General features: G+C 41.5%; 1 protein-coding gene across 3 annotated transcripts in view; it reads left to right on the top strand.

Annotated features, from left to right (window-relative positions):
* The window catches only part of itsn1 (intersectin 1 (SH3 domain protein)), a 104,993-nt gene that overhangs the window by 14,230 nt on the left and 63,051 nt on the right, over window positions 1-27,712 (top strand). For all 3 annotated transcript variants that reach the window (XM_062059326.1, XM_062059324.1, XM_062059325.1), the window contains exons 2-17: window positions 813-872; window positions 1,057-1,149; window positions 1,235-1,298; window positions 2,620-2,780; window positions 2,854-3,021; window positions 4,480-4,555; window positions 4,667-4,776; window positions 7,514-7,577; window positions 7,663-7,800; window positions 11,513-11,607; window positions 11,695-11,834; window positions 17,832-17,954; window positions 23,389-23,538; window positions 23,690-23,830; window positions 23,894-23,981; window positions 26,774-26,913. In XM_062059326.1, coding sequence (XP_061915310.1) covers window positions 845-872; window positions 1,057-1,149; window positions 1,235-1,298; window positions 2,620-2,780; window positions 2,854-3,021; window positions 4,480-4,555; window positions 4,667-4,776; window positions 7,514-7,577; window positions 7,663-7,800; window positions 11,513-11,607; window positions 11,695-11,834; window positions 17,832-17,954; window positions 23,389-23,538; window positions 23,690-23,830; window positions 23,894-23,981; window positions 26,774-26,913 — 1,779 coding nt within the window. In that variant the 5' untranslated portion in view covers window positions 813-844. The remainder of the gene's footprint in view (window positions 1-812; window positions 873-1,056; window positions 1,150-1,234; window positions 1,299-2,619; window positions 2,781-2,853; window positions 3,022-4,479; window positions 4,556-4,666; window positions 4,777-7,513; window positions 7,578-7,662; window positions 7,801-11,512; window positions 11,608-11,694; window positions 11,835-17,831; window positions 17,955-23,388; window positions 23,539-23,689; window positions 23,831-23,893; window positions 23,982-26,773; window positions 26,914-27,712) is intronic.

Genomic DNA, 27,712 nt, shown 5'->3' with positions numbered 1-27,712 from the left:
TTGACATATTAATGTTGTCTGTTCAACATCTTCCCGCTTGAAGCCAAACCACCGCCAGACGATGGCCTGTGCAGTTTTTCTTGGGAATTAATTCTTCTTCCTTCATTTGTTACCATATTCGCACCTTCTTTCTCTCGTATTACTACTCGCACTTCTCCGTTAGCATCACAGCTAATATGCCGCTACCTCTCTGCTCCGCGAGAGCTTATGACGTTGCAGGCGCGACAGTTTGTTACGTATGTAACAAGGTGCGCTTGTTTTATGTCTCTGTGAGAAAGAGAGACAAGAAAGAGTGAGAAAAGCCTGTAGTGTAATGCCCGCAGCTAAAAGCAACAGCGTGAGAACGTGTACTCGAATATCACGATATAGTCATTTTCTATATCGCACAAAGACAAACCCGCGATATATCAAGTATATTTGATATATCGCCCAGCCCTAATTGTAACAGTGCTGAATTAAGAATCTGTAAGAGTAGAAACGCTATGGACGATTAGAAGACGGAACGGCACTTGTATTTCCGGTTCAAAGCTTTAAACAGCAGGAAACACTTGCAGCCATTCACCCAGCTTCACCTGCAGTGAGTGAACTCGTCCAAAAGGTAGCATCCATTTAAGTGTTTTTGCATGTGTCTAATGAAAACTATTTGCAATATGGCCGTCAGGAGAAAAAAATCCACAAATTAGCCACTTCGTTTTATAAGCCGCAGGTTTCCAAGCGTAGGAAAAAAAGTAGCAACTTTAGACCGGAATTTACAGTAGTTAAATTCAAAAGTGAGCTGCTTCAAATGATTTCTTAAATGTTTGTGTTTGCAGGTGTTGTGTTTGTGGAGACGACTGAGTGAACTATGGCACAGTTCCCCACCACGTTCACAGGTCCGTCATACTTCACTCCGTCTTACGGTCACTTGCAAAGCATCCCCTCAACAGGAAGTGAAAGTCGTGACTAACACATTCTACTCATGCCTGCTTTTAATTCTCCACTCTCGCCGTGCTTCTTGCCTAACTTTTCTGCAATTCTCTGCGTTTGTATCCGTGTGTGTGCGTGTTGGGCTCTTAGGTCCAGACATGTTCCTGATCTCGGTGGACGAGCGAGCCAAACATGACCAGCAGTTTCTCAGCCTCTCCCCCACTGCGGGGGGTTACATCACAGGTAAAAGATGTGTTTGTTTGGTTGTCGTCCGTCGTCTGAAGACGTGTGCCGGGAGCTCACTTCCTGTGTCTGCCAACCCTGTCAGGTGATCAGGCCAAGAACTTCTTCATCCAGTCGGGACTGCCGCCGCCCATCCTGGCCCAAATCTGGTGAGTGGGTGCACTGATCACTGGGCCTGGGCGATATGGCTGGAAACTGTATCACTGTATTAACGTGGACCCCAACTTAAACAAGTTGAAAAACTTATTCCGGGTGTTACCATTTTGTGGTCAATTGTACGGAATATGTACTGTACTGTGCAATCTACTAATAAAAGTTTCAATCAATCAAAGTCTTTTGTATCGGTCGATATCGATAATTATTTATATTTTTTTTATGACCAATGGAAAATAAGGAGCAGGAGAAAAATATATTAAATGTAAACATTTGTATTTGAAATGTAGCTTCCTCTGGTTATAATCCCTCCGCTATCAAGGCTGAAAGGAAATGTCAACACTCAAACAATGTCAACAAAATAGTAATAAAAAATTATCGAACATTTTATTCAACGCATTTTTATTTAATTCGATTACTCCGACAAAAAGGGAAAAAATTATCGAATGCATTTTTTATTGAAATTGATTACTCTGACAAAAAAGAAAAAAAATCTTGAACATTTTATCAAATACATTTTTTATTGAAATCTATTACTTTGACAAAAAGGAAAAAAATGATCGGACGTTTTATCGAACGCATTTTTTATTGAAAGAAAGAAAAAGAAAAAAAATGTTGAACATTTTATCAAACACATTTTTTATTGAAATCTATTACTCTGACAAGAAGGAAAACAAATTTCTAACGTTTTATCGAACACACTTTTTATTGAAATCGATAACTGACAAAAAGGAAAAAAATTATCGAACATTTTATTGAACGCATTTATTATTGAAATTGATTACTGTGACAAAAAAGACAAAAAATGATCAAACTTATCAACACGTTTTTTTATTGAAATGTATTACTTTGACAAAAAAGAAAAAAAATGACCGAACGTTTTCTCGAACGCATTTTTTATTGAAATCGATTACTCCGACAAAAAAGAAAAAAATTATCAAAACGTTTTATCAAACACATTTTTTATTGATATTTATTACTTTGACAAAAAAGAAAAACATTTATCGAACGTTTTATCGAACACATTTTTTATTGATATCGATTGCTCTGACAAAAAAGAAACAAAATTGTCGAATGTTTTATTGAACGCATTTGGTTTTTGAATCGATTACTCCGACAAAAAAGAAAAACAATTATTGAATTTTTATTGATATTTATTACTTTGACAAAAACAAAATTGATCGAACGTTTTATCGAACGCATTTCTTATTGAAATCGATTACACGTATTGATATTGTTTTATCGCCCAGCCCTACTGATGGCCACCCCATTGGCTGCTTCCTGTCACATGGTTTAGTGTGCCCGGTGTGCTTTCAGGGCTCTGGCCGACATGAACAGCGACGGTCGTATGGACATCCAGGAGTTCTCCATCGCCATGAAACTCATCAAACTTAAACTCCAGGGTCACCCTCTGCCCCCCACGTTGCCCCTCAGTATGAAGCAGCCCCCGCTACCTCTACCCCCGCAGAGCGGCTTTGGTAAGGCGGCGAGCGCTCGTGCAGGTCGTAACGCGTAGATCTGCGTCTACTCTGTCTGCTTGCGTCTCTCCAGGCATGCCCCCCATGGCGGCCATCGCCCCTCCCCTGCCGCTGCCTCCGCTGCCCGTCGGGGTGTCTCCGTCTCTCGTCTCGGCAGCACCGCCACCCCTCCCCCAGCCCATGGCCAACGGAGCCCTTCCCACGGGAATGATGCAAACAATGTCAGGCTTCTCCCACCCAGGTAACACACTGACCACCACCTGGCGATGCACAGTAACCCTGCTGATGTTTTTACCTAGACCAGGGGTGTCCAAAGTACGGCCCGCTGACGTCTTCAAATTGGCCCGCACAAAGTCACAAACAGCCTTCCCTAGTCATCCATCCATCCATTTTCTACCGCTTGTCCCTTTCGGGGTCGCGGGGGGTGCTGGAGCCAATCTCACTTATGGTGCAAAAAAAAAATCCATCAGTCCATCTATCCATTTTCTACCGCTTGTCCCTTACGGGGTCGCGGAGGGTGCTGGAGCCTATCTCAGCTGCACACGGGTAAAAAATTAAATCCTAACCAACACAAATTGTCAACAGACATGGTCACTAAACTTTGTGGATATTATAAAAAACATCCATTCACCATAAAAATTCAAAATTACACCAATTTAAATCCATAACAAAGCACTTTGTTGCTGCTTGATATTTCTGATTAATTGCAAAATTTTTAAGGGGTCGTCACGGAAGTAGACAAGGTAGGAGTCGAACTATCACATACTTTTAATATCCAATTATTAGCGATGTCCGATAATGGCTTTTTTGCCGATATTCCGATATTGTCCAACTCTTAATTACCGATTTCGATATCAACCGATACCGATATATACAGTCGTGGAAATAACACATTATTATGCCTAATTTTGTTGTGATGCCCCGCTGGATGCATTAAACAATGTAACAAGGTTTTCCAAAATAAAGCGGGGGGGGGGGGGGGGGTGTATATTGTAGCATCCCGGAAGAGTTAGTGCTGCAAGGGGTTCTGGGTATTTGTTCTGTTGTGTTTATGTTGTGTTACGGTGCAAATGTTCTCCCGAAATGTGTTTGTCATTCCTGTTTGGTGTGGGTTCACAGTGTGGCGCATATTTGTAACAGTGTTAAAGTTGTTTATACGGCAACCTTCAGTGTGACCTGTATGGCTGTTGACCAAGTTTGCCTTGCATTCACTTGTGTGTGTTAAAAGCCGTAAATATTATGTGACTGGGCCGGCACGCAAAGGAAGTGCCTTTAAGTTTTATTGGCGCTCTGTACTTCTCCCTACGTCCGTGTACACAGCGGCGTTTTAAAAAGTCATACATTTTCGAAACCGATACCGATAATTTTGAAACCGGTACGGATAATTTCCGATATTACATTTTAAAGCATTTATCAACTGATAATATCGGCAGTCCGATATTATCGGACATCCTTAACAATTATATTAATTATATATCCATTTTATTAATATAACTCCCGCGATCCCAAAAGGAACAAGCGGTAGAAAATGGATGGATGGATGTACACATACAGTATACATGTATAGGCTTTCGGCCGTCAACCAAATTTTTTTCAGCCCAATCTGGCCCCCAAGTCAAAAGGTTTGGACACCACTGACCTAGACCAGCGTCATGGTTAACTAAAACGATGACCACGTTTTGTTGCTCTGGACTCGCAGCGTCCTCGGTCAGCAAGGCCTCCTTTAACCGTTCCAGCGCCAAGTTGCAGAAGGGGCCGTCATTTGATGCTGCAAGGTGGGTGGCTGCCCATGTGACCCGTGAAAGCCCGCTTGCAGGTTATGCTGACGACGCATTGGACCACAGAAGCCTGATCGCATGTGTCTCGTCCTGTGCTCCTTGTCGCAGCGCTCAGCCTCCACTAGCACAAGTTGACTGGGCCGTCCCTCAGTCTTCAAGGCTCAAGTACCGGCAGCTGTTCAACTCCCACGACAAGATGATGAGCGGCCACCTCACTGGTAAACACCTGCTTGTTGGTTTTGAACATTTTATTCAGAATATCCAGACTGTCCCCCGGGTACACAGGTTTAAGGGTGGCAGGTAAAACGCAGGCTACTCTAATGTAAGACTATTATTCATTAATTTGAAAACATGAATACTTGTTGGACCACCGAAACTCGGCTTTAACAGAGGAACTGCACTTTTTTTTCTTTTTTTTCCCCCTATCATTCACAATCATTATGAGAGACAAGAAGACAAAAGATTTTCGTTTTTTTGCATTCTAACATGTAAAAATCGTCTTGTTCTTGGTGGCTTGCAATGCAGCTAATGGGGCCATCAATTATACCTCTAAATCACTTTAAAAATGCATTCAAAAACCGTCAACAATACTTCATTTACGTTCTGTAACCTGTATAATAACCAAGCTGTAGCAACGTTGTTATTGTAAGAGCGAACACTGAGGAACTCTTTTTCTACTAACACATCGGTGTGCTATGGTCTTAGCCGTAAAAGGTAGCTACCGTCAAAGTCACGCCAACCTCACCCTCTCGGCTTCCGTCTGCTCCAACGTCTCACTCTTCCTTCGTGCTCGCTTCTAGAAGCAGCAGTTCATCCTCAGTATATTCAGCTTAAAAAAGATAAGGTTGTGAATCCTCATTTGTCCAGAAATAATCTTCTTTGTTGTCTGTTACCAAGTCTGCCATGATTGGAAAACACACCTGTGTTTGTTTCCGGAAGTAGGAACACACATTTTTTGCCAGAAGTTGGTAGTGCTTTGCTATGGAAACGGAAATCAATGTGCAGAATAAATCAGTCCTGACAATGATTAAAATGACCAAAATATGGTAAATATTGTACATATTACATATTGTTATGAACTATTACTACATTATATATATACTTGCAGGGTGTATATTGTACATATTCCATATTGTTATGAAGGTGTCTGTTACTACATTATATATATAATTGCAGTGTGTATATTGTACATATTACATACTGTTATGAAGGTGTTACTACATTATATATATATATATATATATATATATATATATATATATATATATATATATATATATATATATATATATATATATATATATATATATATATATATATATATATACTTGCAGTGTGTATATTGTACATATTACATATTGTTATGAAGGTGTCTGTTACTACATTATATATATACTTGCAGTGTGTATATTGTACATATTACATATTGTTATGGAGCTGTATGTTACTACATTGTATATATACTTGCAGTGTGTATATATATATATATATATATATTACATATTGTTATGTAGGTGTCTGTTACTACATTATATACGTACTTGTAATGTGTATATAAAACGTTGATGAAGGGTTTTGAAGTTTTTTTTAGAGGCTTTGAAGGCTATAACGGTGACTCATTAGTCGCATCTTCCAAGCAGTTTTTTTTATCATCTTTAAAATTCCCCCCGCCCAAACTGAGCAACGCAGGAAGTGATCACTGATCAGTGGGCGTGACATGCTAACAGCCAATCAGGTGACAGTATCAACTATCAAATTTGGTTGATTGTTTGCATGAAGTGAGAAGAGAAAGTCCAAATGAAGAAATTGTAGATAAAAGAGGAAAAGTCACCTGGACAGTTTTTAGATTTTTTTCTAAAAGAACCCTAGTCCTCTAGGGGCGGCATGGTGTAGTGGGTAGAGCGCCCGTGTCAGAAACCTGAGGGTTGCAGGTTCGCTCCCCGCCTCTTACCATGCCGTTGTGTCCTTGGGCGGGACACTTCACCCTTGCCCCCGGTGCCACTCACACCGGTGAATGAATGTTGAATGAATGATAGGTGGTGGTCGGAGGGGCCGTAGGCGCAAATTGGCAGCCACGCTTCCGTCAGTCTTCCCCAGGGCAGCTGTGGCTACGAAAGTAGCTTACCACCACCAGGTGTGAATGAATGATGGGTTTTTAACATGTAAAGCGACTTTGAGTACTTAGAAAAGCGCTATATAAATCCCAGGTATTATTATTATTATTATTATTAGTCAGACCAATATGATCTGTAAATGATACAGGGCAAGCCCGCTAATACCACACCACCTTAGCCGCGCTCACCCTCTAGAGCACAGCTGTAACTTCTTGCCACTAAACCTGCAGAAAATAGTTCTTCTCAGGTTTCTCTATGTTTACATTTTCACACTTTGCACTATTTTCTTACACTTTATGAAGCATTCCTTACATATTACTTAATTTTTAAGAGCATATTGTTAAGTGTTCAATGTGATTTTACTATTTTGTTGACATTGTTGGACTATAATCAGAGGAAGGTTACAATTCAAATAGAAATGTTAACATTTAATTTGTTTATCGATCGGTCATAAAAAGTATCAATACTTATCGATATCGACTGATATAAAACACTAATATCATGATACAGTTTTCAGCCATATCGCCCGGCCCTAGTATTAATACTTTTTGAGCACATTCAACAATACCGTGATGATAATGATAACAGTGATCATATTAGTATACATTTTTCATATCATTACATCTTGACTCTAATGCCATCACTCTTCCACTGTTACATCTGTAGTGCAGGAGGTAAACTACAGAGTTTCCAGTTTTCTTCATCCCGGTCAGTGCTGTTTCGTCCTTGAGCCAGACGTGTCACCTCGGGCCAAGGGCCAAAGACCTTAATACGACTTTGGAGCTGAGCTGGGTGGTGCACGTCCATTTATTGACATTTCTCGCCGTCCTTTGTGTTTCAGGTCCCCAGGCGCGCACCATCCTCATGCAGTCCAGTCTTCCTCAAGGCCAGCTCGCCTCAATATGGTCACTACTTTTGAGTTTTCGCTATAAACCGCATGTCCAACTGGAGTCACTAATAAAGGGAGTTTCACATCCACTTTTCTAACAGGAGCCTGTCAGATATTGACCAGGATGGGAAGTTGACTGCAGAGGAGTTTATCTTGGCCATGCACCTCATAGACATGGCCATGTCTGGCGTGCCACTCCCCCCAGTGCTACCACCAGACTACATTCCACCTACTTTCAGGTACGTAAGCCTGCACAAGTACCATATTTTACGGATTATTGGGCACACCGAGATATAAGCCGTACCCACAAAATTTTAGAAGAAAAAAAATATTTTACATATATTAGCCGCAGATGTATACACATTGTGAAATTAGTTATTTACACAGAAATATGTTATAAATGTTTATTTACATGCCTGTTTTGTTTCCAAATGGTGTCTGTAATACAGCAGTAAAACGGATGATCAAACACAACGGAAGTCATTGTCATGGATAGGGATGTTAGGGATATTATCGGCCGATATATGCTTTAAAATGTAATATCGGAAATTATCGGTATCGGTTTCAAAATTATCGGTATAGGTTTCAAAAAGTTAAATGTATGACTTATTAAACGCCGCTGTGTACACGGACGTAGAGGGAAATAACAGAGCGCCAATAAACCTTAAAGGCACTGCCTTTGCGTGCCGGCCCAGTCACATAATATCTAAGGCTTTTGACACACTCACGAGTGAATGCAATGCATACTTGGTCAACAGCCATACAGGTCACACTGAGGGTGGCCGTATAAACAACTTTAACACTGTTACAAATATGCGCCACACTGTGATCCCACACCAAACAAGAATGACAAACACATTTCGGGAGAACATCCACACCGCAACACAACATAAACACAGCAGAACAAATACCCAGAACCCCTTGCATCCGTTTTCTACCGCTTGTCCCTTTTGGGGTTGTGGGGGGTCGTTGGAGCCTATCTCAGCTACAAGGCGGGGTAAACCCTGGACAAGTCGCCACCTCATCCCAGGGCCAACACAGATAGACAGACAACATTCACACTCACATTCACACACTAGGGCCAATTTAGTGTTGCCAATCAACCTATCCCCAGGTGCATGTTTTTGGAGGTTGGGAGGAAGCCGGAGTACCCGGAGAGAACCCACGCAGTCACGGGAAGAACATGCAAACTCCACACAGAAAGATCCCGAGCCCGGGATATAACTCAGGACTACTCAGGACCTTCGTATTGTGAGGCAGTTGCACTAACCCCTCTGCCCGTGGGTGATGGGTCAAATGCAGAGAATAATTTCACCACATCTAGTGTGTGTGTGACAATCATTGGTACTTTAACTTTAACTTTAACTTTAATTATGGTAGCACGTACAAATATCTATGAAAACACACCTACAGACATCACACTTGGGATGGTTTAGTAAGTAAAAATTGTTTAGGTTATTTTGTAAAACTTACAAACGTTGCTTGCAGTGATTAATGAAGAATCCTTCGAGTAGAAACGCTACGGACGGCTGGAAAACGGAACGACAATTGTTATTTTGGTCCAAAGCTTTAAACAGCAGAAAACACTGAGCGATTTCGTCCAAAAGATGGCGCCATAGCACATTCAACAACACACCATTTCAGTGTATTTGTATGTTTTATGAAAACTATTTACATTATGGCCTCAGCGGAGAAAAAACATAAATTAGTCGCACCTTTTTATAAGCCTCAGAGTTTAAAGTGTAGGAAAAAAGTAGCGGCCTATAGTCCAGAATTGACGGTAATTTACATCAAATCGGCATTGAGGCTTTCATTATGGGTTATGGGTTATACTTGTATAGCGCTTTTCTACCTTTTTAAGGAATTCAAAGCGCTTTGACACTATTTCCACATTCACCCATTCACACGCACATTCACACACTGATGGCGGGAGCTGCCATGCAAGGCGCTAACCAGGACCCATCAGGAGCAAGGGTGAAGTGTCTTGCTGAAAGACACAACGGACGTGACTCGGATGGTAGAAGGTGGGGATTGAATCAGGAACCCTCAGGTTGCTGGCACAGCCACTCTCCCAACAGCGCCACGCCGTCCCCAAATTTATCGCACATCAGTGCGATAAAGTAACCGCAAGGGCAGAGTTTTTTTTGTTTTTCTCCGCCGTCAGTGGCATTTGAGTGACAGACGTCTTCGCCGATCAGTATTGTAGAGCCTCTCTTTTCTCCGACTACCGCTTCAAACGCTGTGCATAGCCCTCAGCACCTGAATGCAGTGAGCCCTCTTTTCAGTCATTCGCAATCTTTGTCTCGATGGACGGAGCGTGGAGCGCCATCTTCACACACGCAGGAAGCGCGGACAGACAGCTTTGCGACTCGCTAGTGAGAAGTTCTGCAAAGTGACACAAATTGAGAGGAGAAAAAATATGACGACAAAGCCAAATGTCCCGCTGTGGGAATATATCAGCTTCAAATGGAATGGGCAATATGAGCCCATCAAGACGGATGAACGAGCGAGAATGATGTAATAGCAACAAAAAAAAGACAAAGACCAACCTGTTTTTTTAAACTTTAAGATATTCAATATTTAATTACCGTATTTTTCGGACTATAAGTCGCTCCGGAGTATAAGTCGCACCGGCCGAAAATGCACAATAAAGAAGGAAAAAAACATATATACGTCGCACTGGAGTATAAGTCGCATTTTTTGGGGAAATTTGATAAAATCCAACACCAAGAATAGACATTTGAAAGGCAATTTAATATAAATAAAGAATAGTGAACAACAGGCTGAATAAGTGTACGTTATATGACGCATAAATAACCAACTGAGAACGTGCCTGGTATGTTAACGTAACATATTATGGTAAGAGTCATTCAAATAACTTTAACATATAGAACATGCTATACGTTTACCAAACAATCTGTCACTCCTAATCACTAAATCCCATGAAATCTTCCTCCCCGGTGTCGCCTCTGGTACGTCCTTTCTTTCTGCTGCTCGATTGCCGTTCTCTGCTGCATATTTCACTACGTCCAGCTTGTAATCTGCAGTATATGATTTCCTTTTCGGTGCCATTTTAGTTCAGTCCTTCTCAGTTTTTATAAGTTACCGCCAATGTTGATGTGATCCATTCTAATAGCTACGGCAGTAGCATATAGCAGTTAACATTTCATGACCCAGAATGCACTTCTGCCATGACCCTCCCCTGCCGAATTCTTATTGGTTGACGTGTGTGTGACGATTGCTGCCATTCACTTCGTCTCTTACGCAAATGAGATAAATAATATTATTTGATATTTTACGGTAATGTGTTAATAATTTCACACATAAGTCGCTCCGGAGTATATGTCGCACCCACGGCCAAACTATGAAAAAAAATGCAATTTATAATCCGAAAAATACGGTAAGTAAAATTTTTGCTTACAGAAACGAGTCAATTTTATTTATTTCTTTATTTTTTTATGATAACAAAGTTATATACCTTCCAATTACAGTACAATACTAAAGAATTCTACAGTAATGACAAATACAACTTTATAACCTGTAAAATGGTTACTTGTATTGTAATTATACATTATGATAACATTGCATTATAATCACTGTATAGTTTTTTTTTTTTTTTTTTTTTTTCAGAGTAAGAGACTACAGCTCTGAGTCTGTTCGCATAAAGCCAAATATTTATGAAAGTAGATTATTGGAATGCGTGGCACATTGTCAGTCTAAAAGTAACATGTCTTCCTTCAATCTATATTTTCAGTTTTAATGCATTTGTGTGTATGTAAAAAAAAATCGCAATTTAAGTTGCAATTTTGGCGAGAAAAATCACAATGATTTTTTCCGACATGGTGCAGCCCGTACATAGTATTTTGAAATATCGCATTTCCCCTCTATCATCCTGCGATCTTTACTTCTGTGCACCTGCGTATGACAACACGACTGGACTGCGTGTTCCAGGCGTGTGCGAAGTGACAGCGTTCAGTCGGACCAGAAGAGCGTCCCGGAGGAGGCGGAGGAAGAGGTGGAGAGCAGCCAGGATAAGAAGCTCCCAGGTGACGGGCACAGTATCCTACATTAGGTCATTTGTTTGCCTCCACAATAATAATACTTGTCTGCACTTCCTCTTGCCCGCCCCACAGTGACCTTTGAGGATAAGAAGCGGGAGAATTTTGAGCGAGGAAACCTGGAGTTGGAGAAGCGACGTCTGGCTCTCCAGGAGCAGCAGAGGAAAGAACAGGAGAGGCTGGCTGCAATAGAGAGGGAGGAACAGGAGAGAAAGGTCGGGCAGAACAAGCTTTCAGCAGTACACTTCGATACGTACTTTTCAAATACCAGATGCACTTCATATTTACTCAGCTGCAACTAACGCTGTACTGATCCGATATTGTTATCGGATACCGGAACGATATCAGCAAAACGTCGGATTATATCAGTTTACATGCATCTTTTCTGATTTAAGCGCTACGATACAAGCAGTCCTGCGGCGTGTTTACTTGTGTGTGATATCATGTGCGATACAAGCAATCCTGCAGCGTGTTTACCTGTGTGCGATATCATGTGTGAAACAAGCAGTCCTGCGGCGTCTTCACTTGTGTGTGATACAAGCAGTCCTACAGCGTGTTTACCAGTGTGCGATACCATGTGTGAAACAAGCAGTACTGCTGCGTGTTTACCTATGTGTGATATCATGTGCGGTACGGGAAGTCTTGCGGCTTGTTTACTTGTGTGCAAGATCATGTGCGATACATGCAGTCCTGCAGCGTGTTTACTTGTGTGCGATATCATGTGTGAAACAAGCAGTCCTGCAGCGTCTTTACTTGTGTGTGATACAAGCAGTCCTACAGCGTGTTTACCAGTGTGCGATACCATGTGTGAAACAAGCAGTCCTGCAGCGTGTTTACTTGTGTGTGATATCATGTGTGAAACAAGCAGTCCTGCAGCGTGTTTACTTGTGTGTGATATCATGTGCGGTACAGGCAGTCTTGCGGCTTGTTTACTTGTGTGCAAGATCATGTGCGATGCATGCAGTCCTGCAGCGTGTTTACTTGTGTGCGATACCATATGCAAAACAAGCAGTCCTGCAGCGTCTTTACTTGTGTGCGGTACAAGCAGTCCAACAGCGTGTTTACCTGTGTGCGATATTATGTGTGAAACAAGCAGTCTTGCAGCGTCTTTACTTGTGTGTGATATCATGTGCGAAACAAGCAGTCCTGCAGCGTCTTTACTTGTGTGTGATATCATGTGCGAAACAAGCAGTCCTGCAGCGTCTTTACTTGTGTGTGATATCATGTGTGAAACAAGCAGTCCTGCAGCGTGTTTACTTGTGTGTGATATCATGTGCGGTACAGGCAGTCTCGCGGCTTGTTTACTTGTGTGCAAGATCATGTGCGATACATGCAGTCCTGCAGCGTGTTTACTTGTGTGCGATACCATATGCGAAACAAGCAGTCTTGCAGCGTCTTTACTTGTGTGCGATACAAGCAGTCCAACAGCGTGTTTACCTGTGTGCGATATTATGTGTGAAACAAGCAGTCTTGCAGCGTCTTTACTTGTGTGTGATATCATGTGCGAAACAAGCAGTCCTGCAGCGTCTTTACTTGTGTGTGATATCATGTGCGAAACAAGCAGTCCTGCAGCGTCTTTACTTGTGTGTGATATCATGTGTGAAACAAGCAGTCCTGCAGCGTGTTTACTTGTGTGTGATATCATGTGCGGTACAGGCAGTCTCGCGGCTTGTTTACTTGTGTGCAAGATCATGTGCGATACATGCAGTCTTACAGCGTGTTTACTTGTGTGCGATACCATATGCGAAACAAGCAGTCTTGCAGCGTCTTTACTTGTGTGCGATACAAGCAGTCCAACAGCGTGTTTACCTGTGTGCGATATTATGTGTGAAACAAGCAGTCTTGCAGCGTCTTTACTTGTGTGTGATATCACGTGCAGTACAGGCAGTCTTGCGGCTTGTTTACTTGTGTGCGATATCATGTGCGATACATGAAGTCCTGCAGCGTGTTTACCTGTGTGCGATACCATATGCGAAACAAGCAGTCCTGCAGCGTCTTTACTTGTGTGCGATATAATGTGTGATACAAGCAGTCATGCAGCGTGTTTTTCTGTGTGAGATCATTTGCGATACAAGCAGTCCTGCGGCGTGTTTACTTGTGTGTGATATAATGTGCGATACAAGCAGTCCTGCGGCGTCTTTACTTGTGTGTGATATCATGTGGGATACAAGCAGTCCTGCGGCGTCTTTACTTGTGTGTGATATCATGTGGGATACAAGCAGTCCTGCTGCGTCCTGACTTGTGTGTGATATCATGTGGGATACAAGCAGTCCTGCGGCGTCTTCACTTGTGTGTGATATCATGTGGGATACAAGCAGTCCTGCGGCGTCTTTACTTGTGTGTGATATCATGTGGGATACAAGCAGTCCTGCGGCGTCTTTACTTGTGTGTGATATCATGTGGGATACAAGCAGTCCTGCGGCGCCTTTACTTGTGTGTGATATCATGTGGGATACAAGCAGTCCTGCGGCGTCTTTACTTGTGTGTGATATCATGTGGGATACAAGCAGTCCTGCGGCGTCTTTACTTGTGTGTGATATCATGTGGGATACAAGCAGTCCTGCGGCGTCTTTACTTGTGTTTGATATCATGTGGGATACAAGCAGTCCTGCGGCGTCTTTACTTGTGTGTGATATCATGTGGGATACAAGCAGTCCTACGGCGTCTTTACTTGTGTGTGATATCATGTGCGAAACAAGCAGTCCTGCAGCGTCTTTACTTGTGTGTGATATCATGTGTGAAACAAGCAGTCCTGCAGCGTGTTTACTTGTGTGTGATATCATGTGCGATACATGCAGTCCTGCAGCGTGTTTACTTGTGTGCGATACCATATGTGAAACAAGCAGTCTTGCAGCGTCTTTACTTGTGTGCGATACAAGCAGTCCAACAGCGTGTTTACCTGTGTGCGATATTATGTGTGAAACAAGCAGTCTTGCAGCGTCTTTACTTGTGTGTGATATCATGTGTGAAAGAAGCAGTCCTGCAGCGTGTTTACTTGTGTGTGATATCACGTGCAGTACAGGCAGTCTTGCGGCTTGTTTACTTGTGTGCGATATCATGTGCGATACATGCAGTCCTGCAGCGTGTTTACTTGTGTGCGATACCATATGCGAAACAAGCAGTCCTGCAGCGTCTTTACTTGTGTGCGATATAATGTGTGATACAAGCAGTCATGCAGCGTGTTTTTCTGTGTGAGATTATATGCGATACAAGCAGTCCTGCGACGTGTTTACTTGTGTGCGATATCATGTGCGATACAAGCAGTCCTGTGGCGTCTTTACTTGTGTGTGATATCATGTGGGATACAAGCAGTCCTGCGGCGTCTTTACTTGTGTGTGATATCATGTGGGATACAAGCAGTCCTGCGGCGTCTTTACTTGTGTGTGATATCATGTGGGATACAAGCAGTCCTGCGGCGTCCTTACTTGTGTGTGATATCATGTGCGATACAAGCAGTCCTGCGGCGTCTTCACTTGTGTGTGATATCATGTGGGATACAAGCAGTCCTGCAGCGTCTTTACTTGTGTGTGATATCATGTGGGATACAAGCAGTCCTGCGGCGTCTTTACTTGTGTGTGATATCATGTGGGATACAAGCAGTCCTGCGGCGTCTTTACTTGTGTGTGATATCATGTGGGATACAAGCAGTCCTGCGGCGCCTTTACTTGTGTGTGATATCATGTGGGATACAAGCAGTCCTGCGGCGTCTTTACTTGTGTGTGATATCATGTGGGATACAAGCAGTCCTGCGGCGTCTTTACTTGTGTGTGATATCATGTGGGGTACAAGCAGTCCTGCGGCGTCTTTACTTGTGTTTGATATCATGTGGGATACAAGCAGTCCTGCGGCGTCTTTACTTGTGTGTGATATCATGTGGGATACAAGCAGTCCTGTGGCGTCTTTACTTGTGTGTGATATCATGTGGGATACAAGCAGTCCTGCGGCGTCTTTACTTGTGTGTGATATCATGTGGGATACAAGCAGTCCTGCGGCGTCTTTACTTGTGTGTGATATCATGTGGGATACAAGCAGTCCTGCGGCGTCTTTACTTGTGTGTGATATCATGTGGGATACAAGCAGTCCTGCGGCGTCTTTACTTGTGTGTGATATCATGTGGGATACAAGCAGTCCTGCGGCGTCTTTACTTGTGTGTGATATCATGTGGGGTACAAGCAGTCCTGCGGCGTCTTTACTTGTGTGTGATATCATGTGGGATACAAGCAGTCCTGCGGTGTCTTTACTTGTGTGTGATATCATGTGGGATACAAGCAGTCCTGCGGCGTCTTTACTTGTGTGTGATATCATGCAGTCCTGCGGCATCTTTACTTGTGTGTGATATCATGTGGGATACAAGCAGTCCTGCGGCGTCTTTACTTGTGTGTGATATCATGTGGGATACAAGCCTGCGGCGTCTTTACTTGTGTGTGATATCATGTGGGATACAAGCCGTCCTGCGGCGTCTTTACTTGTTTGATATCATGTGGGATATAAGCAGTCCTGCGGTGTCTTTACTTGTGTGTGATATTATGTGGGATACAAGCAGTCCTGCGGCGTCTTTACTTGTTTGTGATATCATGTGGGATACAAGCAGTCCTGCGGCGTCTTTACTTGTGTGTGATATCATGTGGGATACAAGCAGTCCTGCGGCGTCTTTACTTGTGTGTGATATCATGTGGGATACAAGCAGTCCTGCGGCGTCTTTACTTGTGTGTGATATCATGTGGGATACAAGCAGTCCTGCGGCGTCTTTACTTGTGTGTGATATCATGTGGGATACAAGCAGTCCTGCGGCGTCTTTACTTGTGTGTGATATCATGTGGGATACAAGCAGTCCTGCGGCGTCTTTACTTGTGTGTGATATCATGTGGGATACAAGCCTGCGGCGTCTTTACTTGTGTGTGATATCATGTGGGATACAAGCAGTCCTGCGGCGTCTTTACTTGTGTGTGATATCATGTGGGATACAAGCAGTCCTGCGGCGTCTTTACTTGCGTGTGATATCATGTGGGATACAAGCAGTCCTGCGGCGTCTTTACTTGCGTGTGATATCATGTGGGATACAAGCAGTCCTGCGGCGTCTTTACTTGCGTGTGATATCATGTGGGATACAAGCAGTCCTGCGGCGTCTTTACTTGTGTGTGATATCATGTGGGGTACAAGCAGTCCTGCGGCGTCTTTACTTGTGTGTGATATCATGTGGGATACAAGCAGTCCTGCGGTGTCTTTACTTGTGTGTGATATCATGTGGGATACAAGCAGTCCTGCGGCGTCTTTACTTGTGTGTGATATCATGCAGTCCTGCGGCATCTTTACTTGTGTGTGATATCATGTGGGATACAAGCAGTCCTGCGGCGTCTTTACTTGTGTGTGATATCATGTGGGATACAAGCCTGCGGCGTCTTTACTTGTGTGTGATATCATGTGGGATACAAGCCGTCCTGCGGCGTCTTTACTTGTTTGATATCATGTGGGATATAAGCAGTCCTGCGGTGTCTTTACTTGTGTGTGATATTATGTGGGATACAAGCAGTCCTGCGGCGTCTTTACTTGTTTGTGATATCATGTGGGATACAAGCAGTCCTGCGGCGTCTTTACTTGTGTGTGATATCATGTGGGATACAAGCAGTCCTGCGGCGTCTTTACTTGTGTGTGATATCATGTGGGATACAAGCAGTCCTGCGGCGTCTTTACTTGTGTGTGATATCATGTGGGATACAAGCAGTCCTGCGGCGTCTTTACTTGTGTGTGATATCATGTGGGATACAAGCAGTCCTGCGGCGTCTTTACTTGTGTGTGATATCATGTGGGATACAAGCAGTCCTGCGGCGTCTTTACTTGTGTGTGATATCATGTGGGATACAAGCCTGCGGCGTCTTTACTTGTGTGTGATATCATGTGGGATACAAGCAGTCCTGCGGCGTCTTTACTTGTGTGTGATATCATGTGGGATACAAGCAGTCCTGCGGCGTCTTTACTTGCGTGTGATATCATGTGGGATACAAGCAGTCCTGCGGCGTCTTTACTTGCGTGTGATATCATGTGGGATACAAGCAGTCCTGCGGCGTCTTTACTTGCGTGTGATATCATGTGGGATACAAGCAGTCCTGCGGCGTCTTTACTTGTGTGTGATATCTAATGCAGCTGCGGTGCAAACGAGACTGAAAGTGAAAAAGAGACAACAACTTGTGTGTTTTGCTGTTTCTCTGTGTCAGGAGCGTGAGAGGCTGGAGCAGGAGAGGAGGCGGCAGCAGGAGTTGGAGAAGCAGCTGGAGAAACAGAGGGAGCTGGAGAGACAGAGAGAGGAGGAGAGACGCAAAGAAATCGAGAGGAGAGAAGTAGGGCTGCACCATTAATCGACATCCAGGTTTTAGTTATTGTCACAACCAAACTGGCATTTGAGTGACAGACACGTCGGCCAATCAGAATTGTCGAGCCTCGTGTCCTCTGCCACCTGCACATTCAAAAGTGTTTACAGGACACTGCGTGTTTGTGTGCACTGCAGTGGAGGTAGTCAGTCGGCTAATGACAAACAGTTTTGATGGTGACAGGCCCTGGACCGATAGTCCATCAGACAAATCAAAGGAAAATTAAGTCCTAATACTTTGATAAATTGGTTGTTAGTCCGTGTGTGTCTTTTACTTTTTCTCCCGCCGTTTTTTGCTAGCTTTTTGGTTAATTTTGTATGTTGAAACTTAAAAATCATGGTTTTTGACACTTGGCGCCATCTTGGAAGTATGCTAACGTCTTCTACCTGCTCAGTGGCCTAGTGGTTAGAGCAGGGGTGGGCAATTAATTTTTACCGGGGGCCGCATGAGCAACCCGAGCACTGCTGGAGGGCCACATCGACAATATTTCAATTAAATTTTGCTCAATATTATTTTTGATGTATACCGTGAGATTAATAATAATAATAATAATAATAATTAATAATAATAATAATACTTTCATTTAACCTAACTTAACTTTATACCAAAAGCACTGCTTTGGAAATCATTTGTACCCCTTTCAGAGATCACATTTAGTTCCCCTTAAACATCCTCATGTTGCACAATGAAATGTAAGCATAGGATGAAGTGTGCATTCCTGTAACTTTCTCTAGTAACAGCATTCTATGATTAATATCAATAAATTAACATTAATAATAAATGACAGTAGAATAAGCACACGTATGACTGAGGAGTCATAGTGTAACTTTGTGTGGTGTTTGAGTTGTCCGACTTTTTGTGTGGCCATAAACGCACCAGTGGCTTAGTGGTATGCGTGTTGGTGACAGATGACAAGTTGGTTTTGGCCTGGTTTGTACGGCAGAAAATGACTAGTTTTTCGAGATAGAAGTTTTTTACTCGTGTTTTGGTGTGGTTATGGCCGAATATAAACAGTTTTGGTCAATAATTGAACAGTGTTCAATTGATAGGTGTTGACGAACATCGTTAGGGCCGCTTGTTGTCACTGTCACTCAGAGTTGCATTGCAAAATTACACAGAATAAATGTGTTTATTTTGTTTAGAATTCAGATGGGTTTGATTTGGTGCGCGACATATATTTGCTGTGCGCAGAGGACGCTTGAGCAGTGCGCAATTGCGCAGGCGCGCACCTTAGAGGGAACGATGCTTGGCAGTCCATGTCTTGTTGAAAACACGCCATTCTTCATCAACTTTTCTCTTTTTAGCGTCTCGGGTGTAAACCGCGCATCACTTGTCGCTGTGCACCTTCACTCACAGGTTACACACGGACATACGCCCATAAATAACACTTTTCAAAATAAAAGCAGCACAGTTGTATTGCACGCACGACATAGATGTTTTTTCAACTTTATTTTGTAATTTGTGATTACAGCTGTTCACATTCACTCACAATCACGCACGAATGCCCAGGTCTGGGTTAGAGTGTCCGCCCTGAGATCGGTCGTGGGTTCAAACCCCGGCTGAGTCATATCAAATATTATAAAAATGGGACCCATTACTTCCCTGCTTGGGGGTTAAATCATCAAAAATGATTTCTGGGCGCGGCCACCGCTGCTGCTCACTGCTCCCCTCACCTCCCAGGGGGTTATCAAGGGTGATGGGTCAAATGCAGAGAATAATTTCGCCACACCTAGTGTGTGTGTGACAATAATTGGTACTTTAACTTTAACTTTTCTATATAAGCACGCTAATGTTTTATGCTAGTTATTTTTAGCTAATTTTGTATGTTTACACCTCAAATAGTGCATTTTAATACTTGGCGCCGTCTTAGAAGAATGCTGGCTTGTCTGTCCTCATGCTAACATTTTAACAAATGTTGTTTGTTTGAACTAAAAATCATGTATTTAGATACTTGGCGCAATCTTCGAAGTATATTAACGTCTCTTATTAACATGCTTTCGGTAGCATGCAAACACACTTTTTGATGGTTTTTAGCTAATTTTGTATGTTTATACCTCAAAATAGTGCATTTTAATACTTGGCGCTATCTTACAAAAATCAGAATCAGAAATACTTTATTAATCCCCGAGGGGAAATTAAAAATTTCAGCACAAAAATGTTAACCTTTTCTATTCCATCATGCTAATTTTAGCATGCTAATGTTAGCATGCTAGCGTTTTATTGCACCATCTTAGAAGAATGTTAACTTGTCTAATGTCATCATGCTAACGTTTTCATGCTAATATTTTATTTCGCCATCTTAGAAGAATGTTAACTTGTCCTATGTCATCATGCTAATGTTAGCATGCTAACATTTTATGCCAGCTTTTTAACTAACTTTGTACGTTTACACCTAAAAATAATGCATTCTAGTATTTGGCGCCATCTTAAAAGAAAGCTAACTTGTCCTTTGTCATCCTGCTAATATTAGCACGCTTACTTTTTACTGAATGCTAGTTTTTTTTTTAAACTAATTTGGTTTGTTTAAACCAGGGGTCCCCAAAATACGGCCCGCGGGCCGGATCCGGCCCCCCAGCATCCAAAATCCGGCCCATGGAAAGTCCCAAGTTAAAAAAAAATTTTAATTTGATTTTTTTTTTATTTAAAAACATTTTTTTTTTTTTTTTTTAATCTTTCCTTTCTAATCCATTTTGTACCGCTTGTTACTCTCGGTGTCTCCTAGCCGCTCAAGCTAGGAGACACCTAAAAATCATGGATTTTGATACTTGGCGCCATCTTGGAAGTATGCTAACGTCTTCTATAAAAGTACGTTAACGTTTTATGCTAGTTATTTTTAACTAATTTTGTATGTTTACACCTCAAATAGTGCATTTTAATACTTGGCGCCGTCTTAGAAGAATGCTGACTTGTCGTCTGTCCCCAGGCTAACGTTTTATGCTAGCATTTTAACAAATGTTTGTTTGAACCTAAAAATCATGTATTTAGATACTTGGCGCAATCTTCGAAGTATGTTAACGTCTCTTATTAGCATGCTAACACTTTTTGATAGTTTTTAGTTAATTATGTATGTTTATACCTTTAAAATAGTGCATTTTAATTCTTGACGCTATCTTACAAAAATGTTAACCTTTTCTATTCCATCATGCTAATGTTAGCATGCTAACGCTTTATTGCGCCATCTTAGAGGAATGTTAACTTGTCTAATGTCATCATGCTAATATTTTATTGCGCCATCTTAGAAGAATGTTAACTTGTCCTATGTCGCCATGCTAATGTTAGCATGCTAACATTTTATGCTAGCTTTTTAGCATTTTTAGGTATAAACATACTTGCCGCTGTCTTAGAAGTATGTTGGCTTCGATCGAGCCTCGGCCAGAAGTTCAGGGCACAGATAGCAGGCCCATTAAAATAGTAAAATTACATTGGATTTTAAAAACTGTATATTTTTATTGCAGTTTTAGAGCACGATGGCGAAAAAGTTATGTGTCTGTCTGCATGAAGGCAAATATTTTTGAAGGTAAATTATTGCATATTGTTCTAATGCAGACCTGGGCAAAATGCAGGCCTCGTGCGGCCCATTAAGTTTTCAATCCGGCCCGCTGGACGTTCTACATAATTTTTTTAGACCTTTAACATCAAAACTGAAGCCGCCATTATGATGTGCAGTGCTGTTTTTAAATGACCGTAAGTCTTGAACTATAGAAAGTATTTCAATGGTTAGAAACTGCACATTTGAGTGTCATAGAAGTTATTACGGTAATCTACGTCACAGCAGCTCAGACCAGGAACAAAGCAGAGTGGGCGGTGTTTGTTTTCAGAGCAGCCAGCCAGCGTGTGTCAGGAACAGATGTGGAAGCACATTTTTCCACAAATTTCTGCATAAAAGTGACAATATACCATATTATAGGTGTTTACTACACTTTGCATTCATATTTTGCTGTTTGTTACATTTTTTTTGTGTTTTGCTTGATTGTAAAAGATACACAACTATGGAGGAGCTCGTCTGAGAAGTAAAATATGTTCATATGTTGTTAATATTCAGTGTTTTATTGTTCATAGTTAATATTGTAAATCTCACTTTCTTTATTTTCATGTACATTTTGTGTGTCCCGTTCAGTAAAAAACTGAACGGGACCGTTTTTTTCGAGGTGGTCTGTCATAACTTATTTAGAATTCAATTGGACATTCTCACTTTTGGTATTAGTGTTCCTGAAAAAAAGGGACCCAAACACACATACTGTACAGCAGATTTTTACAGCTAAATGTGTACATATAATTTATACACACATACACATTGTATGTGTGTATAAGACACATTTTTTCTTTCAATGTGGCCCCCCAGTCAAAATATTTGCCCACCTCTGTTCTAATGTGTGGCACCTTGAGACAAGAATATGTTGATTCACACTCGAAAAGCAACATGTCTTCCTTCACTCGATATTTTTGCAGTTTTATGCATTTACATGTCTAAAACAGGGGTCACCAACCTTTTTGAAACCCAAGAGCTACTTCTTGGGTACTGATTAGTGCGAAGGGCTACCAGTTTGATACACACTTAAATAAATTGCCAGAAATAGCCAATCTGCTCAATTTACCTTTAATTCTATGTTATTATTAATAATTAATGATATTTATCTTTGTGGAAACACTGATCATCTTAATGATTTCTCACAATAAATATATATAGGAACAGATAAATATCAATATGCAACACTTTATTTTTATATTTTCTCTAAGTGCACATTTTTCAAATTGAACATTTTCAAATGATCACTTCTAAGACAGTCTTGTGAAATCACAATATTCCATTTTAACTAGCTAGCCACTAACATTTTTTAACAAACCATGAATTACTTTGCACCATGTTTGTACAAATAATAACTCATGTAAAATACAAAAGTCAACTCTCAAATTTTTAAATAAATCATGTCACACTTTGAACTGGACACCAAATCTGTTATCTGTTTCTTTGTCAGTTAGTGAAGACCAAGTCTTTAAAATATTTTCTTGGATTTTCAAATTCTATTTGAGTTTTGTCTCTCTTAGAATTAAAAATGTCGAGCAAAGCGAGACCAGTTTGCTAGTAAATAAATACAATTTTAAAAATAGAGGCAGCTCACTGGTAAGTGCTGCTATTTGAGCTATTTTTAGAACAGGCCAGCGGGCTACTCATCTGGTCCTTACGGGCTACCTGGTGCCCGCGGGCACCGCGTTGGTGACCCCTGGTCTAAAATATAAAAATTGCAATTCTGGAAAGAGAAATGGCAATTAGGTTTTTCTTCCAAATCGCGCAGTTGTAGAGAGAAGTAAGAAGGGAAAAGAGTGTGGGTTGATTAACGATGCATATTAAATAAACCGACAAATGAGCTGTATCCAATGGCAACCAATTGTGTGTGTTGTCCAGGCTGCTAAGCGAGAGTTGGAGCGGCAGAGGCAGTTGGAGTGGGAGCGACAGCGTCGCCAAGAGCTTCTGACTCAGAGAAACCGAGAGCAGGAGAGCATAGTTCTGCTAAAAGCCCGCAAGAAAACCCTGGAGTTTGAACTGGAGGCCCTGGTAATCAAACATGCGCCCCGAAAAAAACAACACACGTCCAGGAGATAGACATACCATCCCTGTCAATTACAAACTGCTCAGCAGGAAGAACAGCGCTGCTAATTGCTTTGAAATCACCGAATGTAATTACCCGCTTCCTCCCATTGGACAGAACGACAAGAAGACCCAGTTGGAGGGCAAGCTAAAGGACGTCCGGTTCCGTCTGTCGGCGCAGCGCAGAGAGGTGGAGCAGACCAACCAGACAAGAGAAACACGCATCGCTGAGATCACGCTGTTGCAACAGCAGCTGCACGTACGCGCCCAGGTGTCGCCCTCATCCCCACGCGTGATCTCACTCTTGCGCTTGCTGTTGCAGGACTCCCAGCAGTGGCTGGGGAGGCTCATTCCTGACAAGCAGAGTCTCAACGAGGAGCTCAAACAGGTCCAACAGAACAGTCTGCACCGTGAGTACGACTCACATCCATCCGCTGGGCCTGGCTGGTCCAGGCGCTTCACTTTTCTCACATTTTGTTATGTTACAATGGAATAAATTCATGGCAACTTCTACACACAATACCCCATAATGACAATGGCAAAAGTTTTTTTTTTTATTTAGCAAATTATTTAAAAATAAATGACAGGTACACAAGTATTCACAGCCTTTGCACAATACTTTGTTGACGCACCTTTGATTATTTAAGAAGAAAACACCTTATTGTCCTTGCACAATCATAGACAGTACACCAGTTCAACGAAATTTGGGGCATGGTTTCTCTCCTCAGTGCAGAACAGGTAAATAAGTACATTAAAAGATCAGTATAAACTATACAAATATATAAACTAGTCAAGATAGAGGGAAAGATGAATGCAGCAATGTACAGAGACATCCTTGATGAAAAGCAACGCTTCACATTCAACCCGATTGACCTTGAGAGGTTATTATGGGGTATTGTCTGTAACATTTTGGGAACAAAAATACTTGTATTGCATTTTGGAATAAGGCTGGACGATTATGGTAAAAATAATAATCACGATTATTTTGATTAATTTTAATTTGGATCATGATTAATTACACGATTATTATTATTTGAAAACACATTTATTGTACCACCAAAACTTAACTTTTGACAGCAACTATCTTGCCTGTAATTGATTATGGAGACGTGCTTTATTTTAGTGCTTCATCTAAATGCCTCCAGTCCTTGGACACTGTTTTTCATTCAGCACTAAGATTTGTTACTGGCTGTCGTAGTCTCACCCACCATTGTCAACTGTATATGAAGTCAGACTTATCTTCATTGAGTGCACGCAGATACACACATTGGCTGACTATCATTTATAAGGCTCTTTTAGGTTTAATACCTCCATACTTGTGTACCGGTACTCTGTTACAAAGAAAAAGCAGCTCTTACGCATTACGTTCTAACAATTTGTATGTTTTAACTGTTCCTCATGTACGGACTGAATTTGGCAAAAGAGCTTTTGGCATTGCTGCCCCTATGGCATGGAATGCATTGCAGACGAAACTGAAACTTACAGAACTACTTCCATTTGGAGACTTCCGTTCTGTCCTGAGGGACAAACAACGAGAGACATTTGCACAGTGCCTGTATTTTTAAAGATGTAAATCTCTGTTGTTTTACGGTTCTCTTATGTATTTTAAAATGTATGTCTTAATGTATTATTTTTGAAACTGCTCTGTGACATGTGCTGTTGACCTCTTGGCCAGGTCACCCTTGTGAAAGAGATCTTGATCTCAATGGGTTTTCTTATCTGGTTAAATAAAGGTTCTATTAACTTTAATTTAAGTTAGTAACAAATAAACCACAACAAGTAAATTAATAGTAATAGCCAAAAAATGTAATTACAATAGCAATATAAAAAACAATATAAATCAGTTTTTACCTTTTAATTGTTTTTCGTTCCATTTTTTACCTTTTACACTAATTTTACTACCATAGAGTGTGTGCTTTTTGCGTCAAATAACATTTTACAAAATGCTTGTTAATTAAATGCAAAATCTCTCACATGTATTTGTGCAATACATCTTTTGGACAATTTTGACCAATATTCATGTCTAATTATGTAAATGTATCAAAAGGTGCCTTAAGTACATTATGTATGTGCATATTCACATTTGGGTGCCCAAAATGTGAATAATTGTCCAGCTAGGGCTGGGCGATATGGCCTTTTTTAAATATCTCGATATTTTGCCTTAGCCTTGAATGAACACTTGATGCATATACCGGTAATCACAGCAGTATGATGATTCTATGTGTCTACATTAAAACATTCTTGTTCATACTGCATTAATATATGCTCATTTTATACTTTCATGCAGAGAGGGAAATCACAACTAAGTCAATTTAGCAAAACTGTATTTATTAAACAGTTATTAAGCAGTGGCACAAACATTCATGTCATTTCCAAAACAGAAAGTGCAAGATTGTCAGAGACATTTTAAAACAAGCTATAAGTGCACTTTTGTGAATGATGTCACTAAGATGACATATGAAAACAACACTAAATTAAAGTGCACTTTTTGTACAGAACACCACTACAATAGTTTAAAACAATTAAAGCGCACTTTTGTGCATGATGTCACACAAGATATTTCAATAAGTGTCACATAAAAATGAGCTGCATATCAAATAGTATATGTCCTACGGTGTTGATGTGGAAATAGTTGTTTCGGCATTTAGTTGGTGTGGCACCGAAAGGAGATGTTGACATGTAAAGACATATTCCCGCTTGAAGCCAAACCACCGCCAGACGATGGACCCCGTGCTGTTTTTCTTGGGAATTAATTATTCCTTCATTTGTTACCAGATTCGCACCTTCTCTCTGTCGTATTACTACTCAAACTACACCGTTAACTGTTAGCATCACAGCTAACGTTACCATGTCGCTACCTGTCTGCTCCGCGGGAGCGTGTGACGTTGCTCACGTGACAGTATGTGACGTATGTAAGAAGGTGCGCTTGTTTTAAGTCTCTGAGAAGGAGAGACAGGAAAGAGTGAGAAACGCATGCAGTTTAATGCCCCGCAGCTAAAAGCAACTGCGTGAGAACGTATACTCGAATATCACGATATAGTCATTTTCTATATCGCACAGAGACAAACCCGCGATGTATCGAGTATATCGATATATCGCCCAGCCCTATGTCCATCCCTAAAAAAGTGTGTTAAAAGTGAATACTTTGCCAGTGAATAAGTGACCCACACGTGTGTGTGTGTGTGTGTGTGCAAACGTGCAGGTGACAGTCTGTCGTCGCTGCACAAGGCTGTGGAGCAGAAAGAGTCCAGCAGACAGCAGATCAAAGAGCAGCTCGACACGGTGGAGAGAGAAACTCGGGCCAAACTGCTGGAGATCGATGCGTTCAACACGCAGCTGAAGGTAAGCAAGCGTTGACCGCCCTGTTGGTGCGGCAAACAACGCCGTGTTCCACCAAACTGACAGGGTTTTATCAGCGTTCCCTCCAGGTTTAGTTAGTTACTTTATTGTTTCTTCGGTCAGTGGTCAACAAAATAAACAAACAATGTTACATCCATGAATTCATAAATTGACAACTTTACAGACCGAAAGGGTTCAGGCTGAAGTTGAGCACTTATTTCGCCTTACCCTATTAACAAACTCAAATATAAGATGTAGTAAAACCAGGAGATATTGGGCTCTGTTATTGAGCACCATAGGAATGTGAAATGTCCTTTACACATGTTTACATCTTAGAGCGAGCGACTGCAATGCGATTGCTCCACACTACTTACATTTTGGTGTGCATGTGTACCGTGAGTGTATCGATTGTCAGCCCGATACCTCCATATAGGGCAAATAATCAATAAACTGATGAAAACCTTGTATGCGCGCATTCAGTCCCTCCAGGAAATCCCAATGGCAATTAACAAATCCCCGTGGATTATGCACGGCCTCACAACTTTGTCCAAAACCCGTACATTTTGGCCAATCAGCATAATTTTCCCCGATGAAATTGTTGAATCAAAACTTAACGTTTGTTTCTTGTATAGACAAAGTAGCAGCTCTTTATTGTGGCGCACGTAGTGAGTAAATCACCTGTGATTAATCATGATTAATTCAAATCCAAAAGTGTGATTAATCTGATATTAAAGACAATCATTTGACAGCCCCAAATGATACATCTAACCTTCATTTATCCAGGGTAAGCTGATTAGGAACA

Source organism: Entelurus aequoreus, linkage group LG09 (assembly GCF_033978785.1).
Source record: "Entelurus aequoreus isolate RoL-2023_Sb linkage group LG09, RoL_Eaeq_v1.1, whole genome shotgun sequence".
NCBI lineage: Eukaryota > Metazoa > Chordata > Actinopteri > Syngnathiformes > Syngnathidae > Entelurus > Entelurus aequoreus.
Note: the sequence above shows the minus strand (reverse complement) of the source record. Positions and strands in the feature narration are given on the sequence as shown.